This window comes from Peromyscus maniculatus, chromosome 5 (genome assembly GCF_049852395.1).
Source record: "Peromyscus maniculatus bairdii isolate BWxNUB_F1_BW_parent chromosome 5, HU_Pman_BW_mat_3.1, whole genome shotgun sequence".
Lineage (NCBI taxonomy): Eukaryota > Metazoa > Chordata > Mammalia > Rodentia > Cricetidae > Peromyscus > Peromyscus maniculatus.
The window spans coordinates 29,784,971-29,812,258 of NC_134856.1; the positions used below are offsets into that span (position 1 = coordinate 29,784,971).

Consider the following 27,288-nt stretch of genomic DNA (forward strand, 5'->3'; position numbering starts at 1 on the left):
CCTCCTCGGAAAGGTTGGTTAAAAAGAGGTCAGGGGTACAGTATGGTAGAATCCACAGGGGAGATCCGTTGTCTGCTGGGTCACTCCAGAGAGCCCTACGTGATGGTGCCCTCCCCCAGGGATCTCAAGTCGGGAGGTGTGTGGTGACTGTGGACCCTTCACGAGTGGAAAAAGCTAGACCCGGCCTCCCCTCCATGTGAGCTGCGTAGGTCTGTGCTCTTCACCACAGGGAGCACAAGGAGATGGAGGATCCACAGGCTCATCTCAGGGGGCTGGGAGGAAGGGAAGTATCAGGAGACACATTTCTGAAGAACAGAACAAATTAGATGTGGGCATGGAGGAAGGAAGAGGAGAGGAAATATGTAAGTTTGTCTGTGTTCGGAACAAACCGGAAGTGAGGACAGCACACTCTTGACCTGCTCGTCTACATTTGCATTAATTTGTCCCAGAATGTCACCTGCCTCCCTGCACCTACTCTGCAGGGACCTGTGCAGACATGCTGGCATCAGAGGAAGGCTCTGGCTGAGCCTCAGCATCTCGGCAACACCTCAGGAGGCCTCTTTTCTGGCAGATAAATATCCAAGTGGGATCTGCTTTAGACACTATCTAAAATTCGAACAGATAGTTGCTATCTTTAGAGTGCTACAGGTTCCGTCTCCATCTCCAGATAGCTCAGTAGTGGTTAAGCAAGTCCATCATTTAATAGGCTTGATTCCACTGGTGGTTCAGAATAAGTTAGAGTGAGCCTGCCACAGCCATGCCGCGTGTCCTGGGAACACTGAGGAGAGACTGACGGATACACACAGTTGTAGCTGGTTCCTCTCTGCTCCCCTGAAGCTTTGCTTTGGTCCCCATCCAAGCATTTCGTCTGCTGGCTTGGATGGTTGTTCACGATATAGCAGTGAATCCAAGGACCATCTGCAGTGAAACAGAGACCATGTTTGGTGTGAACAGGAAGTAAGGACAGTTGTGTTGATGTGTAGTTCATTTGATCCACCTTCAAGAGTAGCTTCCAATAAACAAACTACCCACTGTATTTGAGACTCGGATTAGAGAGGACGCGTCTTAGCAAGACTAGGTGTGTCTTTGGAGTCCCGGGCCTTGCCGCATGTGGAAACGCACTGGCTCAGATTTGGCACCGGGTGTTTGCCTTCTGCCACTCTCCTCTTGTGCTGGGGTGGGAAGTAGGAGTGGTTGTTGGCCCTGCTCAGGGGCCATGGTCCCTTCACATGCCAGCCTGCCTCCTTCCTGTGTTCAGCTGCTGGTTTGGTTGAGTGGAGAATGCCAAGAAGGCACTGCTAAAGACCTGCTGGTGGGAAGGCATTCTCAGACCAGATACAACACAGGAAGAGCACATGCCAGGGAGAACCCCACACCTGTGCATACAAGGATGGCAGGAATGCACTCTGTGGGCTGTTAAAGATGAAGAAGGAGAAAAGGAGCATGAATGCAGGGGGGGGGGGGCTTGTAAGTGGTTGGAGAGCAGACCTGTAATGTGTGGGTATGTGTGAACATACTCCATGTATGTTGTATGCATGATGTATGGAATTCTCAATGTATAGATATATTTTAAAAACGAGAATGTGAAGGCACATAATGCAAGGGACAGCAAGACTCCAAGGAAGACAGAGCAGAGAAGTACCTGGTGAATGTTGGTTCTTGTTTTATGTGGGTACTGGGGAATCTGAACTAGGTCCTCACGTTTACATCCTAAGTGTTTTACTTACTAACCGTCTCCCCGGCTCTTGCCTGTAATGTTTTTCTGTTATCTTTTGACCAGATAGTTAATACACCAGGGGAGAAGTCAGAAATGTTATTGGTGAACAGCAAACCTATATTTTCTTTTTAACGTTGATTCATTTATTTTGTGCCTGCACACATATGTCCCTGTGTATGTATGGAGGTCACAGGACAACCTGTGGGTTATGTGGTACTACCGTGTGTCGTCCGGCTACTGAACTCAGGTTGTCAGGCTTGGGGCAAATGCCTTTAACCCCTGAACCATCCTGACTGGAGTCATGCCTGTTAAGTAAATGCTGACTTCCTGGCCTGTGCTGTATTTTATACATGTGGGCTCTGAACAGCATATCTTTCATGTGTATTACACCTAGCTATTTTGAAATTGGGTTTAAATTTTATAGCACAGTTAAAAACTTTAATGAGTGTTGACTCTTCTCTCATTGTTCGTGTCTGTAGTTACACAATGTAAGGGTGTCTGCAGCATGCTTCCTGGACTGCCAGCCCCCAAATCATGACACAGAGACTTATTAGTGATGAATGCTCGGCCTTAGCTTAGGCTTGTCCCACCAGCTCTTTTAACTTAATTTAACTGTTTTTTACCTTTCTTTTCTTCTGTATGCCCTACTTCCCTGCTTCCTCCATGTCTGTCTGTCTGGCTCTGGGCGTCTCCCTTTCTTTCTCCCGTATTTTTTCTTCTCTCCCAGCCTAGATTCCTCCTTCTACGTATTCTCTCTGCCTGCCAGCGGTGTCCTTTGACTGCCTAGCTATTAGCCATTCAGCTTTTTATGAGTCCACCAGGATGCCAAGGCAGGCAGGTAAAACACATGTAACACATCCTTACGTCATTATAAATGCAGCATGAAAAATGTAACCCACCTTTACACAGTTAGTAATGTTTCACAACGGATTTCAACCTTCTTGACCTTCTTGTGTCCTAACCTCACCCATCTCTCCTCTTCAGCATCCTCAGCAGAACCCTCTGAATTTCGATGTCCTTTTCTGAAGGCGGAAGTTTCTGTCCCGCCTGCCAATTCCCAAATAACTGACACAGAGACTCAGTATTAATTACAAATGCTGGACGGATAGCTCAGGCTTGATCACTAACTAACTCTTGCAGCTTAAATTAACCCATTTCTATTAATCTGTGCATTGTCTGTGGCTTGACCTGTCCTCCGGCATGTCTTGCTCCCTCTGTGTCTCCTGGCTGCTCCTCTGACTCTGCCCTTCTTCCTCCCAGTATTTTCAGTTTGTATGTCCTGTCTATACTTCCTGCCTGGCTACCAGCCAGTCAGTTCTTTATTAACCAATGAGAGAAATATATATTCACAGTGTACAGAAGGATTATTTCCTCCTTTTTGTCTAATTAAAAAGGAAGGTTTTTAACGGTAACTTAGTAAAACTATATACAATAAAACAGTTACTAAGTAAGAATTACAGTATCTAATCCATTTGTATTTGGCATATTTAGAGAAAATACTCTTTATTTATCATATTTATATGACTTTAAAGTTTTATACCTAATTTACCTTTTATTGTAACTAAGGAAAGCTTCTATGACTAGCTAGTCTTCAGGAACGGTGGGCTCCCTAGACAGTCACCCTAGGTTCTTCTGTGACATTGGGGCATCCATCTTTGGCCTGTAGGCCTGGTATAGCTGACAGACATTTCTGAAAAGCAGAAAAATTTGAAGGACTGGCCTACTTTATCTTGGCCTAGTTCGGCAGTCATCTTTTTTGCATCCTGCCGAACAAGTTTGGACAGTACACTGTCAGCAATTGAGGCAAGGGCAGTTTTTTCCTCAAATGGCCAGCTTTTGCCATAAAGACAGTAAATTGTTTATGGAGTTTCTTTGATACCCATCATCTTCTCTGAAGTAGATTGGTGCTGTCAGGAGCAGATATGTCTTACTGTCATGAAAAGCCTTAGGTTATTAAACATATTAAATGACATGTTCTGTAGGTCTTTGAAGTGTTTGAAGACCATCTATATATCTAAGTATATCTGTTTATGACCTTGAAAACATACCTAATATCAATGTAAGTTTGACTATTATAGATGACTAATTATTAATCTGTACTTCTTATTTATACATTATATTTTTCAAATGAGTTGCATAAGTACAATATCCCAAGCAAGAGTAGAAACATACATACAGCATAACAGAAATAATTTTAAATTTGTAGCAATAAACTAAAATCTATACCAATGTGTGGTGATATATTGTGTACCCTAATAAACTTGTCTGGGGAATCAGAGGACAGAGCCAGCCACTAGATTAGACATAGAGGTCAGGCAGTGGTGACACACACCTTTAATCCCAGCACTTGAGATCTCATGCCTTTGCTTGGGAAGCACACACGCCTTTAATCCCAGGAAGTAATATGGCAGGACAGAGAAAGGTTTATACGGCATGAGGAGACAGGAACTCACTGTCTTTAGGCTGAGAAGTTCGTAGAGTTAATAACTAGTGGCTGACTGTTCTGCTTCTCTGATCTTTCAGCTTTCACCCTGATATCTGGCTCTGGGTTTTTTGTTAAAAGACCATTTAAGATTTGAACAACACCAATGTAAAATATTTTGAGATTAGCAGTTGTTTTTTGGATTAAAGTAGATTCAATAATCTACCCATTCCCCTTATCATTTTTATATTATATCCCCCATTCTTCCTTTAGAAAGGGGGGCGCTTTCTGTTTTCCCACTCTTCCCAGTTTCGACATCAGAGGAAAAGGAGATCCTCGTCTTCCTGAGTCTCTTTCTTTTCTCTCAGAGTGATGATCTCTCCCATTTTCTTGAAGATAACAACATTTCATTCTTTATTTCTGAGTAGAACTTTGTATGTGAGGCTTGTTCCCATGTTTTGCCAAGTGTTATGTTGCTCAGTTTTCACAACAACCCCATTTCACCAGGATCCCCAGTTTTTAGATGAACAACTTGCCGGGTCACAGCCAGGAAGTGGCAGAATGGGAAGTTTCCAAGGTATTGGAGGTAACCGTAACTTGTAAGGATTTATACCTAATGACCTTAACAAGTTTGTATTACAGGATTGGGGTTTGCTTTAACGAAGCTACCAAGGTCTGAAGTACTGATTGAGCTTTGCTTACACAGCTGTACTCTGCTTCCATGCTTAGAACCTATACATTGTTCTTCTCACCATTTAGTATGTGCCAGAGTTAAAATGATGGCTCGCTCTTCTTCCAAAGTTTTGGAATTAAGTAAATATAGCACCTGAAATTTACAGTGGTAAATCTATGCCCTGTTAAAACACAGCAACTCATGTTTGGCTCTGTCCACTTACGTTTAAGATGAGGCTGATATTCATCTAACAGGACCTGAAAAATCAGTGTCATGTGTCCCTGAGTTTCTGCATCTTATGTATCAGCCCATTTGTTTTTCTGCAGCCCAATGAAATAGACAGGTGGGAAGTGTGAACTGTACATAGGCCGTAGGATACATGTTTATCGAGGATGAGTGTGTGTATATATGGGACATAAGTTTACACTTTCTGTTCCATGACATGAAATAATATTTGTGAATTGATGTTTTTTTAAAGTTATCTCTGTAGCCTGTCATTTTTGGCCATGCTGTGAGGATTTTCTTACACAGTTTTTATTGATTTTATGTATCCTGTTTTTTCTTTTGTTTTTAAATCTTTCTTTAGCATTTTTGATTACATATAAATATGTGACTATGTAATTAGACTATACTAAAAATAATGTTATTATTTGCATATGCTTGAAATTGTCTGCTTTTTTTTCATCATAGACTCCATAGGGGAATTTGCTTTTGCAGTGCTGGTGTGATACATATATTGCCTTTGTGTTTGTGTGTGCACAGGTGTATGTGTGTGCATACGTGTCCTACTGAAAATGAGACCCTGCAGACTTCTGATGTAAACACTGTGAATGTGACTATGAACGTGAATGACCCTGCTGTCGTCACACGCAGATGCAAGTGAATGATTCAATCACCCCACAGTTATTAAGGACCTTGTTGCCCATTAGGTCCTCAGCAGGTTGCTGGATGAGAGCTGAGTGAATGTTGGCTTTTAGGCCGATGGAGTGTGATCATCTATTTCTGTAGGGTCAGGAAGCTGTGAAATATTTTAAAAACAATTCTGTGTCTGTTTGCAGCTGAGTGCTTATGTTCCCCTTTGGACCTGATACTGGCACTGTTTTACATATGAGCATAGGAAATGAGAATTCTCCTCTTTGTTGCCGTATTCTTTTTATGAGCCATGGGTTTCTTAGCCCGTGGCCCATTTCGGTCATTGACTTCCTGGCTTTACTTGTTACATGGTAGCATTGGGGTGTGCAGATGGTGTCACTAAGTGGAGGGCCTGCTCCTGAAGCCAGAGGAGGGTGACCTCAAGTCCACTAGTCTCTGATTTCCTTCCTTTACCTTTCCGGTTGTCACGCTGTTTCTTTTTGTTATTTTACCTCTTTGCCTGGGAATGAAAAGTCCTCAGTTCTCGGGAAATTAGATGTTACGTAGCCTGCGGGCTTGTCTTTCCAGTTTCTGTTCATTTGTGTTCTCACCGTTCCCGTTTCCTGTATTGTGTTGTCTGCCTCCTTTATTCAGAAGCCATCTTTGTTTTGGTGTCCCCGCCCCTTGCTGTTTTTCTCACTGCGTCTCCTGACTTGTGGCTCACAGCTTGCAGAGGTCTGGATCTGACTCCAGAGTCCATGACTTGGAAACCCAGTGGGAAGCACAGCGAGTGAGAGGCAGTTAGGTCAAGAGGGCTGTGTGCTGCCAGAGGAGTGGAAGCCTGTGGCTGGAGAGTGCATCATTAGTTCATTCTCCGGTCCCTCACACCCTCTCTTGTGCTCTTGCCCTGTGACAGGACCAGGGCAGGTCAGGAGAGACAGTTCAGCTTGCCCGCTCTTCGCAGTGACTGCAGGCTGCCATCAGTCTCTCAAGGTTCAACCATGTCTACTGTGCCTCACCCATGAAGAGAAAGGAAACCTTTGCCTGTAAACATTGAGGAGGGTAAAATTTTTGTTAAATCTAGAAAATTACCATTTATGTCCTGTTCAGTTCAGAATTCTATTTTGCCCTAATCTTTATAGCTTTAAATTAATTTCAAGACACACATAGTTTGTACCCACTGGTCATACACCAGGTACCATCAAAACAGAGTAGTTCCTGGGTAATTTATGTATTGGGGATGAGCTGTGTAAGGCGAAATGCAGGTACACATTTGTTTAAAAAAATTTGTTTAAAAAGGCTGTATGCGTTTTGGGGTTTAGATTTTTAAAGTTAAAATGGAGAACATATTATGTACTGTATGCTTCTTTGGATTGGCCAGGTGTGAATGTCACTTCAAACCTGGTGAAGAGGAGCACTCTCCTTGAGTGAGGAAGTAAGGGATTAACCTGGGATTAGGCTGGGTGCTCTCAGACTTGGTTTCAGGAATTGTGAGTAACAATATGAACTTGTCTTAAAAATATATGAAACATTGAATTTAGGAAGGAACTAAATGTGAATTACATTAAAAAAAAATAAAAAAACCAAAACAGGCAGATTTCTATGGGATAGTAAGAGAGAAGTTGGGTTGTCCCTGGATTTGGCTTAATGAGAACGTGTTTTACTCCGTGCCTTGCCCTTGGGGAGCTGGAATCCTGATTGGCACGTTTGGTGACTAAATCATGGCAGGTGAGTAAGTCTGTGAGGATGAGGGGCGATGTTCTTGTTAGCTGAGGTACCAGCCTGAATGGAGCCATGAAGGATGGTTTGAGCATCGTTATTTGTGTGTGACAGTCTCTAGTCTGTTGTAATTAAAACTCTGTAAGGGGCACAGGTGGATAGATGAGGCAAGGGCCTGTTTTGTGTGTGTAGTATAAATATGGTGAGAGGACCAGTCAGGGGTGGAGACCACTGGTGTTGGGATGGATTCTGGTTGTGTTTCTTTAGAAGGTCTCTTAGTAATTAGCATGTACACAGTGTGCATTACACAGGAAAAATATCCCTGACCTGTTGGATGTAGAAGCAGTAAGGAAGAAGTCAGGGTTGATCCCAGAATTCTAGCTCTGGGAAATTGGCATTACTGTCCTTGTCATTAAAAGAGGAGCTTCTGGAGAAGAAGCTGGCCAAGCTGTGCTGAACACACTAGTAGTCTGGCATGCTGCTTACATCTTCAGCTGCCTGTAATCGATACGTTGCTGTGAACATGTATGTATGTGTTCCTGCATGGAAGGCACCCACTGGCTCTTGTTTGGTTAGCCTGCAGCATTTAAGAACAGCGTAAGAAGAGACAGAAAAGACTTGATTATTTTACGTGTCATTTCCAACCTGCCTTTTTGTGCAGGACTTACTTAAATTTTATTAAAAGGAGGAAAAACTGTGTTGAGCTGTAATTCTTCTTTCCACCTTTTATTATGTGTTAGTGATTAACTCTTGTTCTCAGGTGGATGAATTTGAACTTGATCAATTATCTGATAGTAATTACAAGCACAGAATGATTATCATTGCTCAAGTGACATTCTGACTTCATCTCTCTATTTCTGGCACTATTCATAAGTGCTTGCATTTGTTTGACTTGCTCTTTTGACTCTGTCATTGATGTCAAACTACTTAAACCGAGTAGTGCTGAACAAAGTCCTGGGGTGTTTAAAACCCTCAGGACATGCCTTCTGGGAGGAGGAAGGGAGCCGGTTCAGTCTTTTCCCCTGTTGTAGACTTGGATGTTCTGATTCTTGCTTCTTGGTGGTTTCCTTTGGGTTTTTCTAGCTCTTTGCAGGGCTGTGCTCTCCCCCACCCCCTCAGTTGTGTCTGCCCCTCCTTAGGGAGGGTTCTCTGCTGCTGAGGTCGGCACTGTCTGGATAAATGTGTCTAGACCGTGGGCTAGTTCTGCCTTCCTGACTCTAATGAGACATCGAGAGAGAAGGCGTCAGCCATTGTGCTGAGGCTTTCACAGCACAGGATCATACAGTGCACGATTTATAACACAGATGTGATCTCTCCCACGTCCCTGGGAGCTAGACTCCAGGAGAAAGTCCCCGGCATGGTTTCTTTATTCTGAGGGGTTTTCCTTGCCTGTAGGTGACTTTTTTCTTCTCCTGTCTTTATGTGGTCTGTCCCTGCCACTGTCTCTTTCCAGATACATTTCTTCTTAGGGTGTAAGTCATGTTGACTGGGGCCACCTGATAGACTGATTTCAAATTAATACCTCTTTTAAAACCTTTGTCTAAACACAGGGGTGCTGGAGAGATGGCTCAGTGATTAAGAGCACTGACTGCTCACCCAGAGGACCTGGGTTTGACTCTCAGTACTCATTGGTGATTCAACTGTAACTCCAGTTACGGGGAGTCAGGTGTCCTTTTCTGGTCTCTTTGCTGCTGCTTCATGTGTGTAGTGTATGCATGTATGTGTAGGCAGAACACCCATAAAAAAGAAAAATAAAGGTGGAAAAGATTAACCGGGCAATGGTGGCGCACGCCTTTAATCCCAGCACTCGGGAGGCAGAGGCAGGGGGGTCTCTGTGAGTTCGAGGCCAGCCTGGTCTATAGAGAGAGTTAGCCAGGGCTATACATAGTTTGGTGGTATAATACTTGCTTAGCAGGCTTGAAGGCTTACATTCCATTCTCGGAAGAAAAAAGGAAACCTCTGGTGTTGGGGTGATGGCTCAGGGATTAAAGAGCTTACTGCACAGGGCGGGGACCTGAGTTCATATCCTCTGCACTCATATCCATATGGAAGCTGAGCATGGTGGCATGTGCTGTGAACTCAGCGCTGTGGGATGCATACAGTTGGATTCCTGTTCCTGGCCAGCTAGTCTGTTCATAATGGTGAGCTGTAGGTTCAGAGAGAAACCCTTTCTCAGAAAATACTGGGTAGAGAAGCAGTTGAAGCCAAGACATCTCCATATCAGCCTTTGGCTTCCACACATGCTTAAGTGCACATGAAACAAAGAGGAGTAAATGGCAAAGGAGGAAAATAGTGATTTTGACTAAATGGTGAAAGTTTGTGTGTGTAGTGTGCTGTGATTTATAGGACGGGTTCACATCATGTCCTTCCCATCCCAGCATAACACAGGAATGCTGCCCTTGTTCCCAGAGAGACCACCCAGAAGTTTCCCGTCTCTGCACCCAGACCTTCAAACTCTGCACCAGCCTGTTGCTGCTGCATGAGGGAGGTTGAAAGAGTAGTCCTCGGGCAGATCCCACGACCTTCGCTGATTGGGAAGTTGGGGCATTAGGGACATTTCCTTGGCAGTCAGAAAGCTACAACTCTCTGAAAATAAGGAGACAAAGCCACAGTTTTGGTGAGTCTCTTTTGTTAGGAAGCATTTCAAGCATAGAAGACGTGAGATTGCTGTAGTGGGTTCCCAGGGTCTGAAAACTCGGGCTCAGCAGTTAGAGCTTTGCAGTACTTCCTCGGTTGTCCCTTCTAACTCGTAAATCAACTCTCAGCAAGGTATCCGCACCTCTTAAGGTGTGCAGCTTTGAAAATGGACTTTTTCCTACCCAGCCTGATGCCCATCGGAGCTTCCTGACCACTTCCCAAGTGTCACTTTACGACTGGCCCGTGCATGTGAGCATCCACATGAAGACATTTGTTACATGTTCAACATAGGAAGTTACGCTTGGGTAGCTTGTGCTCAAGGACACATGGTTCTCAGGTTTCAGCAGAGAGTGAATGCATTAAGTTGAATTATTTACTCATTTGGGTGGAGTGTATGGCAACTCTTGTTGAAAAACAGATTCAGGTCATGGTCCTCAAGAATAATCTAAACACTTTATTCATATGTGCTAATCCTATGTTAATAAAAGGGCTGAAATGTCCCAAGAAAAATGTAAGCAAGTAAATAAAGAAAAACATGGAAGGACATCTGCAGAAACTGCACTAGACTGCGTTTCAGGGTGCTCAGCACTTCTGCTTAACATGACTTTGTGCATTTTTATCCATGTGGAGACTGTTTTCCAGTCATAGCTCACAAATACACAAATACAAAGCTGATATACATCGAAGCTGATATACCACTTTGGTGAACGTTTGCTTCTGTCTAATATTTTTATAGTCTTCATGTAGGAATGCTGCGATTGTGAGTTGTCAGGGATTTTGGAATGCAGCTGTTTGATAGCTTTTAAAATGCTGTGTTCTTGTAATCTGCTAACATTTTGTCTCTCTCAATAGGTATAAATGACCAAGGACTGTACAGAGTTGTGGGGGTGAGTTCAAAGGTCCAGAGACTTCTGAGTATGTTGATGGGTATGCCTCTTTAATCATTTTTCCATGCACTAATTGTTTATGCTCATTTACTTTGCAATTTAATATTTCAGAGTTAATATTGTGTGCTTAGGAATACACTCTTCTCTTGAACTGCTTCCTTGGGTACGCCGTGTTCCCGGCCGAGGCTGGGCGTTTGCATCGGCTGAGATTATCCATGTCCCTGTTCCTTATTAAAAGCAATGCAGGCAGGACAGTGTAGTTCTCCATTGCCTTTCACAGTAGATCCCTGTCAGGCCTCTGTAATCTACATGTTTTCCAAATTACCTGTCCAGAATCCTGACGGTACATTTCGTTAGACAAGACCACAGGAACTCGCTCTTTTTTATAGTTTCCCAAACTGTCATTTGCCAGGGAGGGCCTGTGTTCCGTAGATTCGTTGTTTGCAGCCCTCAACAGGCTCTTCTCCAGAGCCATGCTCCATCTGTGCTGATGACACAGTGTTCCTTGGCATCCCAGACTGGAGGAGCCAGAGTGAATTCATTTTGTTACCCCAGACATTCTGTGAATGATAAAGTGCTTTTGCATTATATGCGGCTGACAGTTTGGTGCAACCTGTAAGACGCTCCCATCTCCTCCACCCCGGAGCAGACTGCCCTTGAAGGGTGGTCGTAGTTCAGCAGCTTGGAGGGCCTGGCTATCAAACCAGCCTGTCATTTTGGCCTTGCTACTTAAGAATTTGATACCTTCCTCTAACTGGTCAACAGGAACAACGCCTTCAGGTGTGCTGGGGATTCATTTAAATGTATCTGTATTGAAAGCTCAGTTTTGAAAGTATAAACTAAGATGAATAAGACCAACCTTATGAATAGCATGGCTTACTGGGCTGTCTGTGAAGCAAGGGTTTCATGAGCAGTTTTCACGCTATGAACCGCAGGGAAAATTCCCCATCTTCAGTGCAGAACTTTATTACAATATATTCGCTTTCATGGGCGACTTCCATTTTCTGCCTCTCTGCTTTAACTTGGGTGTGCAATTCTGGCAGACACATTTTCCTTTTTACCATTAGTGGGCTCCAGATTAAACAGTCAGGTTGCCAGGGGTCCAGTAGCAGCTGGAAGAATTTAATGGTCATACAGCATCTGCTTTTACTTAATTTTAAAATTAGAAACACTAACTTGGTGTTACAATGCTTAGGACTGGAAGATGATATTGTGACCAGAATGCGTTTAGGCCAGAAGGCACATTTTGGTGGTAAATTGGCCAAAAGGACCTTGGCCTTATTTTGATCACTATTTTGTTTATGCTCAAGGAAACTTTGAACAAGGATATTTCTGTGGTCACCCCAAGTGTTAAGTTGTCTTGAAATTTGTTCTTAGCCTCACAGAGTCCTGCATGTACAGGATTATTCAATTCCAATGATAATTCCTCTGCTCTTAGGAAAAATCCTAAGACAGCCTTTAACTCACAAGGTGTTTTAAAATTTCAAAGCCCTCAAAAGTCTACGACCCAGAGAGGCCTGGGAGATGGGTCAGTGGGTAAAGTGTTTGCTGCCCAAGGGCAAAGACCTGAGTTTAGTCCCTAATGCTGACATAGACGTTACATGGAGTGTGGATGCTTGTAACTCCAGTGCTGGGTTGGGAGAGTCAGGAGGGTCCCAGGGGCTTGCTGGCCAGTCAATCTAGCCAAACAGTGAGCTTGAGCATCCATGAGAGACTCTGTCTTAAAAAAAAAAAAAAAAAAAAAAAAGCAACAGAGAAAGGAAATATCAGCCTCTGAGCCCTGGATGCACATGCATGGGGTAAGTTCACCTGCATGCACATATCTAAGCACACATGTACACATAAGGGCATGCATAAACATAGGTAACTAGAAAACCATCTTTTTTTTTTTTTTTTTTTCCTGTATCCGAAAAGTCCAGACACAGTGTGTCACAACTTCATCCAGCTACTGGCAGGGAAAACATTATGTTTTCAGTAACATAGTGCAAACAGAGGAAGTTAGAGGATTGGCAAGAAGACATTAACTTGTTATTTCCTCATTAAATAATTCATTTAAGAGGGCTGTGCCATGTGGATTTGTTTGTATTAATCTGCGTAATCTGTAATATGAATCAGATTGCCCATCGAAAGTGTAGCAGCAATACCATTCATTAGTTTGTTACTAACATAAATCTTAGTCCTGACAAAAATAGATGTCATCACTGTTTCCTGATCAATTTACCATTTTCTTGAGGTATTCTTTTCATCCCAATTAGATATTTCAGTCATTTAATACCATTTAAAAAAGCATTTCAGAGTTTCAATAACCGTGCATACACATCCCACAGGACTCTTCTGTTTACATCATGTTAAGGTTGGATCCTGAAGGGGGAAGGCCATGAGCCTGCCAAATGCTTACTTTCTTCTAAAAGCCAGTCCGTCTTGAAAGTGTAATATGTTCATTTAAAATTTGAAAAATTTTCAGAGCACATTGTATTGGTAATGGACTTTTCTTCATGAAAAATGAAAACAAATTGAATTTTTAAGCATCCTGGAAAAAGTTCCAAATCATTTTATGTTTTTAGAAGAGGACTGTGTTTACTTGATTGGCTAGTTCTCAAGACCTGTTGAGATTTCTTTAAAGAAAAATGATTGCCACTTTTACATGAAATTTTATCATTTCAGTTTCGAATGTTTTAAGTATTCTTCAAACACTGAGATGTAAACGTTGGTGCTGATTCCCAAGGCTTGATTATGCTTCATCTCTTGAATGATATCCTCACTTATTCCTTCCTGTGTGATTTTCCCTTCCCTGGTTAAGATGAAAATGGACAAAACTTTCTCCCCATTTCCCTTACTTCCTCCCCTTTCCCTACGCCCTTCCCAACGTCTGCTTCTTCCCATTCCTCTTCCTCCTGCTCTCTCACCTGCCTCTCTCTCCTGCCTCCTGGAGATATCAGCTGACATAGAAACTTCCGGACATTCTCTCCTCCTCCAGGCCAGGTACAGGAGGAGGCTGTAACAGGAATCTCAAAAGGTCTTATCAATAAAAACAAACCTGGGGGCAACGCTGGAAGATCAGAGAAGCAGAACAAGCCACAGCCACCTCACTTTGCCAATTCCTCAGCTGATCCTGTTTCCTCAGACTGGAAGCTTCTGAGTCCCCATCCAGAAAGAATCTCAGCTGAACTGCTTCTTGAAAGCCTGAAAGCTTAACCAGCTCTAGTTCCTGGTTTTCATGCCTTATATACCTTTCTGCTTTCTGCCCTCACTTCCTGGGATTAAAGGCGTGAGTCACCAGGCCTGGCTGTTTCCAGTGTGGCTTTGAACTCACAGAGATCCGGATGGATCTCTGCTTTAGGAATGCTAGGATTAAAGGTGTGTGTGCGCCACCATTTTCTGGCCTCTATGTCTGTCTAGTGGCTGTTCTGTTCTCTGACCCCAGATAAATTTATTAGGGTCTACAATATATTGGGGGACACAATATCACCACGGGAGGCTTCTCTTCCCTTCTGGGGATCCTTTCCCTGGGAATCAGCAGGTGGTGTCTGCTGAGGTTCCGGCCCTCTCCGCCTTACCTGGAGCATGCATGGTGACTGCTCCTCTGAGGAAGCCACTTCCCTCCTTCCCTGCGCCTTCACTGTCTCTAGGTCAGGACAAGTAACAATCCGGGAGGAAGTGGTTTTCTTTTCTTTTCTTTCTGGTTTTAGTATTAGAAACATGGAGCTGATGAGGAAGGCGAGGAAAAGTAGCAGAGGAAGCGTCTTGGGGAGTCAGTGCCAGTTCCTAGTGAGACAGGGATGTACAGATAAGTTACAACAGTTAGGGCAGAGTAGGACTGGTCAGTGCCTCCTGGGTATCTTTCTTCTTCCCACATTAGAACGAAGCAGGAGCAGAGCAGGAGATTCTGGGAAAATGTGCTCATGCATATATGGTCTGGTTTACAAAAGACTGGGTGGGTTTATTTCCTTTCAGACAGAACCATAGAAAACAAGAAACCAGGACATTAATTTAAAATATTTTTTGTTTACTTTATTGGATAATTTGCATACATAGATCGGACAAAGTGAGCAATGAGGCTGGAAACACAATTTTTGGTGATAAAGTGTATTTATAAGACACATGCACTTTTTGCTTCTTCAAATATTCAAAGGAAAAAAAAAGAATTGGCCCAAGTCCTAGTTGGCTAGGGTGCTGACTCCCGCATAAGTGATGCTTTGCAGTGAGCGTGGGGTGCATACTTCCAGCTTCAAAGAAATGACCAGTGCTTATGCAATAAGGAAATATTCATATAACAAAAATGCCAGCTCTTCAGTTCTGTGCTTGTTAGTTTAGATTTTTAACTAATGAGTTTGTTGTTCTTTGGTCGGGAAGGAAGTACAAGTCCCCTTCATTTGTGGTAGAACATATATTCTAAATGAACACTCTAAACATATTTTAGATATGAATCCTAAATAAATTAACACATAGCTCACTGATTGCAAAGGACTGCCAGGTATGATTGAGTTATTTGAAAACAGCAAACAGTTAATAGATGATTAATTACATAGACATACAGTCATTAACTTATGATATGACAGCTAGCTGTTTTTGTTCTGTGAGTTTAGAAGAACGACTTAGTTTTCCATAGAAAGAATTTGAATCTCAAAATATAGACTGATAATTTGGTAGAAAGTAGAAAATAAAAGACTTCCTTTAGAAGCCTCTTGGATTTTAAAATGGTGATTTGCTTGTAGCAAGTTTATTGAAAATGTTATCTGACTTGTATGTTAAAATGAGATTTAAATAATTGATTTAATGAGAGAAGGAATATTCAGTTACAGAAGTAATTGGTTGGCAAAGCTGTTAGAACAGAATTATTTAGTCCCAGTTATAAAGGATTGCATCTTTAATCAGGGTGCTTAATTTGATTTCTCGGACGTTCTGTGGCTTGTCTGACAGGCTCAATAACAAATGAGTTCTGAATTGCAGGGACTGATCAGAATGTGATCAGCGTCAGCTGCCGTTGCTGTAGTTTATTGCATATGGTGTCAGTCCCTGTAACCGAGCGATGCTGGAGTGCCTCGAGTCTCCAGCCCTCTGAGTAATTGACTTCACACGTGCCATGGCTGTCCACTAGCCCCCCTTCCTGTTTTACTCTGAGATGAGTCCAGCACGGAGCAGTCCTCCTTTGGCTGCGTCATGCCCGGGCCTAAAGCTTTTCGGGCAGTGTGCTCAGGCGGTGTGGTGGGCCGCTCTGACAGCTCTGCTTTAACGCTTTTAAAAAGGAGTGCCAGCAAGGTACTTTCCCCTGCGGAGACAAATCTCGTGGAAATCTTGGAGGAGGGAATCTGGGGACAGCTAGTTCTTTGTTTTTAGTTGAGGCCTTATTCTGGAGTGAGGGAGGAAGAGCCTCTTCCAGAAGTTGCTGTCTTCTGTCTGTAGGAGTGTGGAAAGCCAGGTAGATTTCTGGTGGTGCTTGACACCCTTCTTTATAACCTGTTCTCTGCCTCCTTCCTTTGTGGAGAGAACCGCCATGGAATGTCCTTGCTTTTAATTGACTGTGCAGTGATCTGCTGCTTTTGATAATTCATGGAAGTCTGCCCATGTCCGTCCTTTGTTAGCACGCTCACACTAGTTTATAGGAGTGTTCACATTTGTTAGCATGCTCACACTAGTTTATAGGAGCGTTTACTATGCTTAGATCTCTTTGGTGCAGATGAGGATCTCAAACTCGGTTGGATTTGGGACTTCCTGGCTTGGGGTGGTTTACTGTTCCAGGCTGGTACAGCACTGAAGCTCAGCTGTGGAGACCCAGGCTGCCAGCTGTGCTGGGTGTGCTGACCCAGATGGACAAGAATGGTACCATCCTCAGAATATTTGCCGTTCCCATTGTCCTGCCATTTCTGCCATTTTATTTCAACCTGGATTAACACTGTAAACTCCTGCCCCCCCCCATCTGTCTGTCTGCCTGTCCCCCCTCCTCTGTTTGGACTTGTACACTTTTCTTTAGAACACTAGCTCTGTAAAAGAGCATTTGGAAACAAAATATCAGCAACACACTTTTAGGACAAATAAAACTAGTTTAATTGAGAGTGAACACCAGAGGTGCTGCCCAGAGGCATCTAGTGTTCTGGATGGTAAATAGATTGCAATGTTGGAGTGAAGGATTACTCACAGACATCCTTTCACTTAAGTAGAGTTTGTTTTTTACTGTATATCTTAATTGCAACTTTTTTTTTTTACTAATACAAAGAAATAAAAATTGTACATGCTAATGTAGTAACATGGTGCATCGACACGTTTACATTGTAGGATATTAAATTAATAGCATTTGAGCTTCTGTTGTCAGGTTTCTGTTTGGGTCGATCATATGTTAACCTTCAGAAAACAACTGTGAAAGCAACTGTAAGGAATACAGACACTGGATGTGAGACCAGACTAATTACTCTGTCTCCCACTGACATACTGCCATTTTAATCATCAGTTTACCTTCATGGTGACAGAGTTTCTCATGTGGTAACTCAGTGCCAATGGAGACAAGCCATATCCATGCTGCTGATAGCACCACATGCTCCAAGCTGTGGCTGCTGACTGGCGCCTTTAATGGTGATGCGACATCGCTTCCCATGAGCTGCCCTGTTTCTTGCTTCTGCACTTCTAGTCTATATTCATTTTAGATCCTTTTGCTTTGGTCTCTCCTGTACTAGAAATGTCTAGTAATACAGGGTAGCTTATGTTATTATTAAATGATTGTATACAATGTTTTTCTTGAGAAACTCCAGAATTAATTATCTGTTGCTTTAACCACTTAAAATTGGAAGTTTCCTGAGCTAGTCAGGACTTGGGATGGTCAGATTTTTGACTAATTTTCATTTTTGTTTGTTTGCCAGATGCAAAAACATGCAATGAGCTGGACCTGGAGAATTCCTTAGACTGGGAAGTGAAGACGGTTACAAGTGCCTTGAAACAGTATCTGAGGTGAGCTGCTGTCACAGACCAGGCATACGCTCCGCAGAAATGGCCGTAGTTGTGTTGACACTTGCTGACAAGGAAAGTCTGTGAGGTACCCGATAATGTTCTGGAAATAAAGCCGGTAGTGGCGAGCACTGTCTTAGTTCCTGTTCTGTTGCTGTCGCCATGGCCACTGAAACTTAGAAAGGATGGCATTTAATTGAGGGCTTGCTTACAGTTTCAGAGAGTCATGGTGGGAAGCATGGCAGCAGGCAGGCAGGCAGGGAGACAGGCGGGCACTGGAGCAGTAGCTGAGAGCTCATATCTAACCCATAAGTTGCAAAGACAGACAGATAGACAGACAGACAGACAGACTCACACACAAACATGGGAGGTGGGGGACTAGGTCTGACATCATTTTTGAACCCTTAGAGCCCATCTATAGTGACATACCTTCTCCAACAAGGCCACGCCCCTTAACCCTTCCAAACAGTTCCATCCACTGGGGACCAAACATTCACATATATGAGTCTATGGGGCCATTGTCATTTAAACCACTGCAAGCACCATAGTTAAGTAAAGTGCAGCAGAGGAGCTTGCATCCCGAGTAGATGTAGAACGCTCCCACTATACACTGTGTAGCAACAGAGAATCTTTTATTTATGTTTTAAGCTAAAATGAAGACTGCTTTAATTTAACTATTCTGAACAGAACAATATATGATAAGACATGAAAGTATTTAAAAAGTTTACTTGTTGAGGTTTTTAAGAAAATTTAAGATCAGTTTATTATAGAAAATAACAGGTCTGGGATTGGAAAATCTCAGCAGTTGGGAGGCAGAGGCAGGTGGATTTCTGTGAGTTCGAGGCCAGCCTGGTTTATAGGGAGAGTTCCAGGATCGCCAGAGTTACACAGAGAAACCATCTTAAGGAAAAAAAAAGAAAAGAAAAGCGTCCACACTTTGAAGTGCTGATTCATTTCTTTAGTAAAGGAACTTACTGACTGAGAAGCGTGTGGCTTCCTGAAGAGCAGCAATAGGGAGTAACAGTTACGGGTGGGCGTCTCTGCCGCGGGCGGCTCTGTGAGGTTTGATGTTTCTCTGGCACAAAGGGCGAGAGGTGGCCGCACTTGCGCAGAGCAGGGCAAAGGTAGGGTGCTGAGACCATTGTAGGGTGGTTTTCATGTAAAATTACATTGGCTTCCGTGAGCACACGAGAATCTAATTATGCTTTACTTTGTATTTTTTAAATTGGGACATTTCAAACTATGAGCCCCAGAGGGGGTGTGACGGGTCCTTGTGACTCACTGTGCTGCTCGAGGCGGCGGCGGCGGCGGCGGGATCTGTCTTCTTCCTGCGGTCTTTGCCCTGCCACCCTTTCTCTTGATACTAAAAAGATTTTTGCAAAAATATTGCTGTACTAATAAACACTTAAACGAATATATATTTAAAACAGAAAGACCTTTTAAAAGGGTAATCAGAATACAATTATTACTGCTTGCAGAATCAGTACAAGTCAGTATTCCTCAGCCTCTTCTCACAGGATTTAAATGACACTGATGTTTCAGTGTGCTTTAAGTCAGATCTAATGTGTACAACCCTCCCTGTCCCCAACCAGTGATGGTGTTTGTTGATGAACCTGAGTTATTTTTTAGATAGTTCTGTACATTTTCTATGGCCTTTTATACCCTCATGGTGTCGTACAGCGTGTGTCTCTAATCTTTCTATTTCTTGCTGTCTTTGCTAGGGTCAGTGGGGTCTTATTTTGTGAATTTATTTAAGTAGTCCACCATGCTGCTTTCTTCCTGTTGTCTCAGGTCAGCTTGTGGCCACTACCTGCTTGTCATCCTTCTTAAGTCTTATTTCATTATCAGCTTTGGAGCATTTCATGTAAAGATAATTTTCCTTCTTAAATTTATTGTGTACATTATTATTACTCTTAGTTGTTACAGGAGCAAAGACAAAAGCTAAGCATACATCCTTAGCGTCAGATTGCCATCAGCAGTGACTGTGGTTAGGAAGTGGATTAGATGAAGGAGCCCTTCTGTATCACTTGGCTAGAAGCTCCCTGGAGAGATGGATGTTTTATGGTGCTGTCCATTGTAGTGTCCCATCATGTCTCGGAAGCATTCAAGCAGTGTTCTCAACTCTGGCTGTCTAGAAGATATTTGATGGTATCTGCATGCTTTTTTGAGGCTTACTTATCTTTATTTTATGTGTATGGATGTTTTACATGCCTGTGTACCATGTTTGTGCAGTGCCCATGGAGGCCACACAAGGGCATCAGATTTCTATGGAACCGAAGTTACAAAGGATTCTTAGCTGTAATGTGGGTCCCGGGAACTTGACCTGGGCCTTCTAGAAAAGCAGTCAGTGAGCTTAACTACTAAGCCATCTCTGCAGCCCAGGCATACATTTTTTTTCTTTATTGTCACAGTTACTGGAGGAGTATTACTGACACCTGGTAGATAGAGGTTGGGAATGAGCTGCTAATCTCCTACAATTCATAGAACACTCTCCCCGCTCCTTTCTTCAAAGAATTATCCTGAATGGCAGTAGTGCTGAAGTTGAGAAAGCCTGTGTTAGATGGGCCAAGGAAAGAGTGGATGGGATAAAAACAGGATGAATTGTGTATGCTCCACTCTGGCAGGTGGCCTTGGATCTATTTACTGTTTGTATCTTATACCTAGTGCAGAAAAAGAAGTTGACCAAAATGACAGTTATGGATGGAAAGCTTGAGAGAAAACATTGAACTCTTGGTAGTCCACTGTGCTTCCTGCTTCTTGCTCCGCAGGGTCCTTTCTTTTTCCTTGTAGGGAGTTAACTTGGTAAACTCGAGGCTTACAAGAAGGCACACGCACACTTTGCTTTTGGGTCCTGATCCTCTCTGCAGCGTTGTTTGCCCTCTTTTCTCATTACGTTGCTTTATTCCGTTGAATTCCTCTTTAAGTCAGCCATTGCATACAAAAAACGTTCTGAGACACTGTTATTGTACAGCTTAGTTCTAAATCTAAGCATTCTGCCAGAGTTGAGCGATTATCTTAGGACGGCAGAAGCTCTGGGAGATGTACAAGGCAGGTTGCAATCTTTCCTCCTGTGCCCTGATTAGCAACTGTAGGTGCATTAATTAGGATTTAGGTAACATTTTTCTGGTTGATGTTTTAAGTGGGAGAAAACTTGATTTTTTTTTTTCTACCTCCATATTCCTTCAGTGTTGTGGCCTAAAGTGTTTATTTCTTCTGGCCTAAGAGACATTGCTATTTGCTGGGGTAGTGAGGTCTGGAGCCAGCCGGCTGGTCAGGTTGAAATCTCAGTTCTGTCACTTCCAACACCAGGACATAGCATGGAACAGCAGCGTTTCTTTCCTCTTAACCATTTGCCTGTGAATACTTCCTGCAAATTGCCAGCCACTGTGTGGGATGCAAAGCTGGAGACAGAGGAGGCGTGGTCAAAGCACCAGGCGGAATCAGAAAATTGGGGAGCGGCCGGCTGTGCCGGAAAAAGAAAACAGTGCACAGTGAACCCACATGTGGCCCCTCCTTTCTCTTCTGCTGACCAGGCAGTGTTTTGCTTCTCTCTGGGAGAGGCCTGGATCCTATCTAGGCAGTCTGTGAGTTTGATGGCCTGTGATGTATTCATTGCTAGTTTCCCACTGTTAGTGTGGAAATTGGAATGGGTTTTTAGGGAAGGACGCACCAGCTTGGGTAAATATTATGATTTCCATCCTCCAACAGATCCCAACGGGTGGCAGAGAGAGGTGGCTTACATACATGTTGGGTGGGAGGCTGAGAGATGCAGTGACTCAGTGTAATATAAAATTTGGATGGAGAACTTGTCATTTTTATTACTGCTTCCCTAACATTAATGATACTTATTTTTTGTTCAGTATTGCCAGCTAGACATATGGCAGTGATATAAGTAGCTGGTAGAGGATATTTAGAGACAATTCAGTCTTATTGGAGAAGAAATACTCTCCACGGTGTTGCTAAGTGTATTTTTTTCCTTTGCTTTTGACCCAGCACTTGAACTTTCCTTCTGAGGAAATGGATGACCTTTCCTTTCCCTTTCCTGCTTGTCTGTACTTTGAAATGAACCCCCGAGAATTGACCTCTCATTGTCCGTCTTCTGGTTGAGGCTCTGATGTCACTGGGAATCTTTTCCTTGAATTAGTCAGGGAAAGGAGAGGGTGGAGAGAGGAGCCGAGGCAGCTGATTTTCTCTGTCTTCGGTTGTCGCTGTTGGCAAGTGCCTCCTTGTGTGCCGGACACACGGGCACCCAAGCTGTGTGTGAAAATACACGGGCACCCAAGCTGTGTGTGAACAATACACGGGCACCCAAGCTGTGTGTGAAAATACACGGGCACCCAAGCTGTGTGTGAAAATACACGGGCACCCAAGCTGTGTGTGAAAATACACGGGCACCCAAGCTGTGTGTGAAAAACACACGGGCACCCAAGCTGTGTGTGAAAAACACACGGGCACCCCAGCTGTGTGTGAACAATACACGGGCACCCGAGCTGTGTGTGAACAATACACGGGCACCCGAGCTGTGTGTGAAAATACACGGGCACCCAAGCTGTGTGTGAAAATACACGGGCACCCAAGCTGTGTGTGAAAATACACGGGCACCCAAGCTGTGTGTGAAAATACACGGGCACCCAAGCTGTGCGTGAAAATACACGGGCACCCAAGCTGTGTGTGAAAAACACACGGGCACCCAAGCTGTGTGTGAACAATACACGGGCACCCAAGCTGTGTGTGAACAATACACGGGCACCCAAGCTGTGTGTGAACAATACACGGGCACCCAAGCTGTGTGTGAAAAACACACGGGCACCCAAGCTGTGTGTGAAAAACACACGCACCCAAGCTGTGTGTGAACAATACACGGGCACCCAAGCTGTGTGTGAAAAACACACGGGCACCCAAGCTGTGTGTGAAAAACACACGGGCACCCAAGCTGTGTGTAAAAAAAATGTCCTTAAATCTTTTCATGTAGCTTTGTTTTTGAATAGCTTTTCTTCATGAATCTCACATGTATTTTTATTCTAAGTAGAGACATTGAGGCGTGTGTACCTTTCTCAGCTTTTTCTTGGAATATAATTATTTGGACTGAGCTGTACATATTTATAGTATTTATAAGCTCTATACACCTGTGAGACCACCACCATACTCACAGACTGAGCCTGTCCACCACCCTCCTGAGCTTCCTTCTGCTCTCCTTGGACTCCGCCCTCATCACGGCCTCTTCAGTAGGTTAACTATTTATCTGCTCCCTGCCCTTATGTGTTAGTTTGCATTAGTATGATCTTTATCAGTTTGACTTAGAATAATTGTTGTGGCATGTTGAAGTCATTGATCTGTTGCTGTGTATTTGGGTGGTCTGGAGCTCCGGACTGTTATGCATCAAACTGCATAAATGTCTATAGAAATCTTTGAGACAAAGGTTTTCATTTCTTTGGATGACTCCTAGTGGGTAAACACCTGGACCGTGTGTGTGTGTGTGTGTGTGGATAGCTTCACTCTTAGAAACTGATCAACTTTCCCAAGTGTGATGCACTTCCTCGCATCCCACCAGTAGTGTGTAGGCCCTACTCCCTCTACGTCCTCGTTGTTTGTTTTCTGAGTGTGAACTTCCTCACGTCCAGACTTTTCTTGATGTGTGAACTTATTCACCTTAGGAAGTGTGGCTTTGGCGTCACTACCTTAGTTTTTGAGACATTGAACCTGGAGCTTATTGATTGGTTGGTCAGCCCTAGAAGGATCCTCATGCCTCTGCCTCCCCAGAACTGGCTGATGCGTGTGTAGCATCACACTCAGCTTTTGATGTGGCTGCTGGGATCCAAACTTGGGACCGCATGCTTGTGTCAAAAGCACGTTACCACTCAGCCATCTCCTCAGCTCTTCTGCTTTAGTGAAGTCAAGGAATGAACTGCATATAGCTTCAACTTTTTAAAACTGATAAAAGATTTGTTTCATGGCCCGGAATATAGTTTCTCTTACAAAGCGAATTACCCGTGTGCACTGGGTCTATGTATGCTGCTTCGGAGTAGATAGTCATTTTAAAGGACATGCAGTTAGGAGGAGGGGGTGGGTAGTTATACTCAAACGTTCTGTGTCCTACCTGATTTTCTTTCCTCTCGTTCTAATTCACATCTCTCTGCACTTGTGGATTTTCCTACTCCATGCAGTCTTGTCATATTTGTATTTGAAGCTCTGTTGCTTGCTCTGTGAGTGAGCACTTGTTTTCTTCTCAGTGAGGCAACCCTTTTATCAACGTGCAACAGCCTTGCTTCTCCCTGTTTAAGTGTGTGTGCTCGAGCGTGCGCATGCTTGAGTGCACACGTGTATTTGACTGTTTTTAAACACTCGGGGATCCCGAGTCCCAGGTTTATGACCTTTCCCCTGCAGAGGAGTTCTGCAGATCCCCCTTGTTCTCTAGGGTGATGATGCAGTCAACAAACCTGGCCTGGCAAAGTTTAAGATATTGGCAGGTTGGCGGAAGTTCAGCATTGTGTTCTCACAGGATAAAAATGTGCTACTATTTGCATAATGCAGTTTGCAAAAAACTAAGTGCTGTATATGTTTTTACATCGTTTGACTTTATTTATTTCATAGCCTTCAGTCTTTCCTTTTTAAATGTTTCTTCTGTATCAGTGGTTCTCAGCCTTCCTGATGCTGTGACCCCTTAATACAGTGCCTCATGTTGTGCTGACCCCCAACCTTAAATTTTTTTTGCTACTTCATAACTGTAATTTTGCTACTGTTATAAATCATAATGTGTATATCTGATATACAGGATGTCTGCTATGTGACCCCAAAGGGGTCATGACCCACAGGTTAAGAACCAGTGTTCTACATATATTTAGGCATAAAAATTAAAACCAGTTATTTTAATAGAAATATCAGAGGAGAGGGTTTAAGTTTATTTAACATTTTCTATGTATTATTTTGATGTCAATATTTTAAAGATAACTTTCAAAACTCTGCTTGTATTTGGTATATACAATACTTAAGTTAAATATGTCAAATACTTAAGTATATGAAACTCTTATATGTAAAGCGAGATGTTCATAAAGGGACTTATCAAGATAGATATGAAACATTGTATGCTTAGACCTGATAAGAATTTGAGGTTGCTGAAGAGTTGGCAGTGACTAGGAGAATCAGCAGTTAGCATTGTGGGTTCTGTATTTTTTGGTATTTGAAGGTTAACTCAGATATTCACAAGCAGTTTGATGTAATGTTATAAGTAAACTCAGAGATGACTTGTTTGGTAATTGAGCTGTTTTTTTTTTTTTTTTTTTTCTTTTCTTCCCCAGGAGTCTTCCAGAACCTCTTATGACCTATGAGTTACATAGAGACTTCATTGTTCCAGCCAGTAAGTATCATGTGAATATACAAAGACTCAGATTGGTGGTTGGTAGTGTGCACACATAAAAATTTCCACATAAAAATTATAACCTAATAGTACTCCCATGTGTGTTGAAAGGAGAGATCCTTTAGAGAATGGCTGTTTTCTCTCCTTTTAGAAAGTTAACAAGGGCTGGAGAGATGGCTCAGTGGTTAAGAGCACTGACTGCTTTTCCAGAGGACCCAGGTTCAGTTCTCAGCACCCACAACTGTCTGTAACTCCAGTTCTAGGAGACCTGACGCCCATGATAAAACACCAGCACACATAAAACAAAAATAAATAAATTAAAAAAATAGTGAGCAAAGCAATTTGGTAATGGATCATCCACGGACTTAGCAGTTCCTGTTGTTTCTTTGCCTCTGGTAGAAACTCGATGTGTGAGGTCAGAACAGAGTCCTGACTCCAGCAGCCAGTTCTGTCTGCATGGCACTCTCACTGTCCTGTGGATACTTAGTATTGGCATGAACAGAATACTGCAGAACAAGCTTGTAGGAGGTCGGAGAGAGGGTGGATTTGGAGACATTATAGCCTGGAGATAGTTTCTTGTAAAGACATTTATATAGACAACATAGACAGGAGAATTATTAGAAGACACTGCCAGAAGCCTAAACTACTTGATAATGAATTATATAGGATATATGTTGAATGACAACGGCCAAAAGCTGGTGAGTTTTAATTTGGTGTGAGGTATTTTCTGACCCCTAAACCCATGAGCATTTGCTCGTGCCCATACTGTGTATTTGCAGTGGAGTGAGAATGTGTTCCTGCTGCAGACAGAGCTGGGGATGTTTCTGTCATACAGCTCTGCTTTTATCCTCAGTACATGCTGCTTAATCAGTCTTCCGAAGGGTACTGATGTTAGGTAATTCAGAGTTAAGGGAATTGAAGTTGAGGCATACATATTAAGTAAGTTGACAGATTGTAGAGACCCTTACTTAATTGACACTTACCTCTCCACTGGCTGATTCTGCAATACTGCTTTTCATAGGCTCATTGAGAGTAGCTGAAATTGTACACCCACACCCCCAGATATATTTTATATTTTAATTTGTTGAAAAACTTACAGCAATACCATTGGGTCCTATGCCACTGCTGCCTGAACATGGCTTTAAATGCTACCTTCTTGTGACGTCATGGCTCCAGACTGTGTGAGAAATTTGCAGAAAGAATCACTGTTGGATGCATTACACTACACACAGAAAGGAAGCTTTTGGGAAAGGCCAGAATACAGTTGTGTTCGGAGTTATTCCAAAAAAGAGGGTTTGTCTGATCAAGGAAGCGGGGGAAGGTTTTCTTGGCAAAAACACAAGCAAATGCTTAGTTGTTTTGATTTCTTCCCTGTGGCATTTTTGGCAAACAAGAGAAAGAAATTAAATTTAGTTGGAGGACAGTTTAAGGTTGTTCATCATACACCCTGGAAAAGCTGACGAGTGCCAGCTTGCATCTAGAAGTCTTTGCATTCTGGAGAAAGATAGAGTGATTATGGAATGAGGTTTTATATTACATGAGTTAGTGTCATGAGAATTATTACCATGTGTGACTAACAGTGGAGTGTTCAGAATCCTAATGTCAAATGTCTTTTACCAGATGAGGAAGTTCCTCCCCATTAGGAGGTAATGAAGCCCGAGATGGTGGGGTTCACTGGTTTGTTTAACTGTGTTTTGGAGAATCGAGTAGATGTGATGGATTCTGTTCCCTTTTGGGTCAGTACCCGGTATTTTGTCTCCTGACCTTGTGGCCTTCTGCAGTAGTTTTAATGCCGATTTGAATAACAGGACTGTTGTGAAGGAATACTGCAGCTCCTGTAGTTAGTGATGTGGATTTGTACCTCCGTGTGGTTGCAGTTGGAAGGGGCCCACACTGATCTGGTTTAATGAGAAACACTATACATGCTAACTGGCTTGCTCGGGTCCAGCGTGGTTAGGGCAGTTTGACTTCTCCTTTTCCTTTCTTGCGAGTACCTTCCCTCTGTCCTTGATGCCTCTTGGGAAAGGGCATGGGAGTAGATCCTCTTGCATTTTGCACATGCACTTGTAAGTATTGAATGCGTTACAGAAA

General features: G+C 43.0%; 1 protein-coding gene across 6 annotated transcripts in view; it reads left to right on the forward strand.

Moving 5' to 3' along the window:
- LOC102904570 (rho GTPase-activating protein 10) overlaps nucleotides 1-27,288 on the forward strand; it is a 300,700-nt gene that overhangs the window by 177,324 nt on the left and 96,088 nt on the right. For 4 of the 6 annotated variants that reach the window (XM_076571472.1, XM_076571473.1, XM_076571476.1 and 1 more), the window contains exons 14-16: nucleotides 10,873-10,947; nucleotides 17,759-17,846; nucleotides 25,139-25,197. In XM_076571472.1, the coding sequence (XP_076427587.1) occupies nucleotides 10,873-10,947; nucleotides 17,759-17,846; nucleotides 25,139-25,197 (222 nt within the window). The remainder of the gene's footprint in view (nucleotides 1-10,872; nucleotides 10,948-17,758; nucleotides 17,847-25,138; nucleotides 25,198-27,288) is intronic. The other 2 variants (XR_013051024.1, XM_076571474.1) reach the window with 2 other exon arrangements.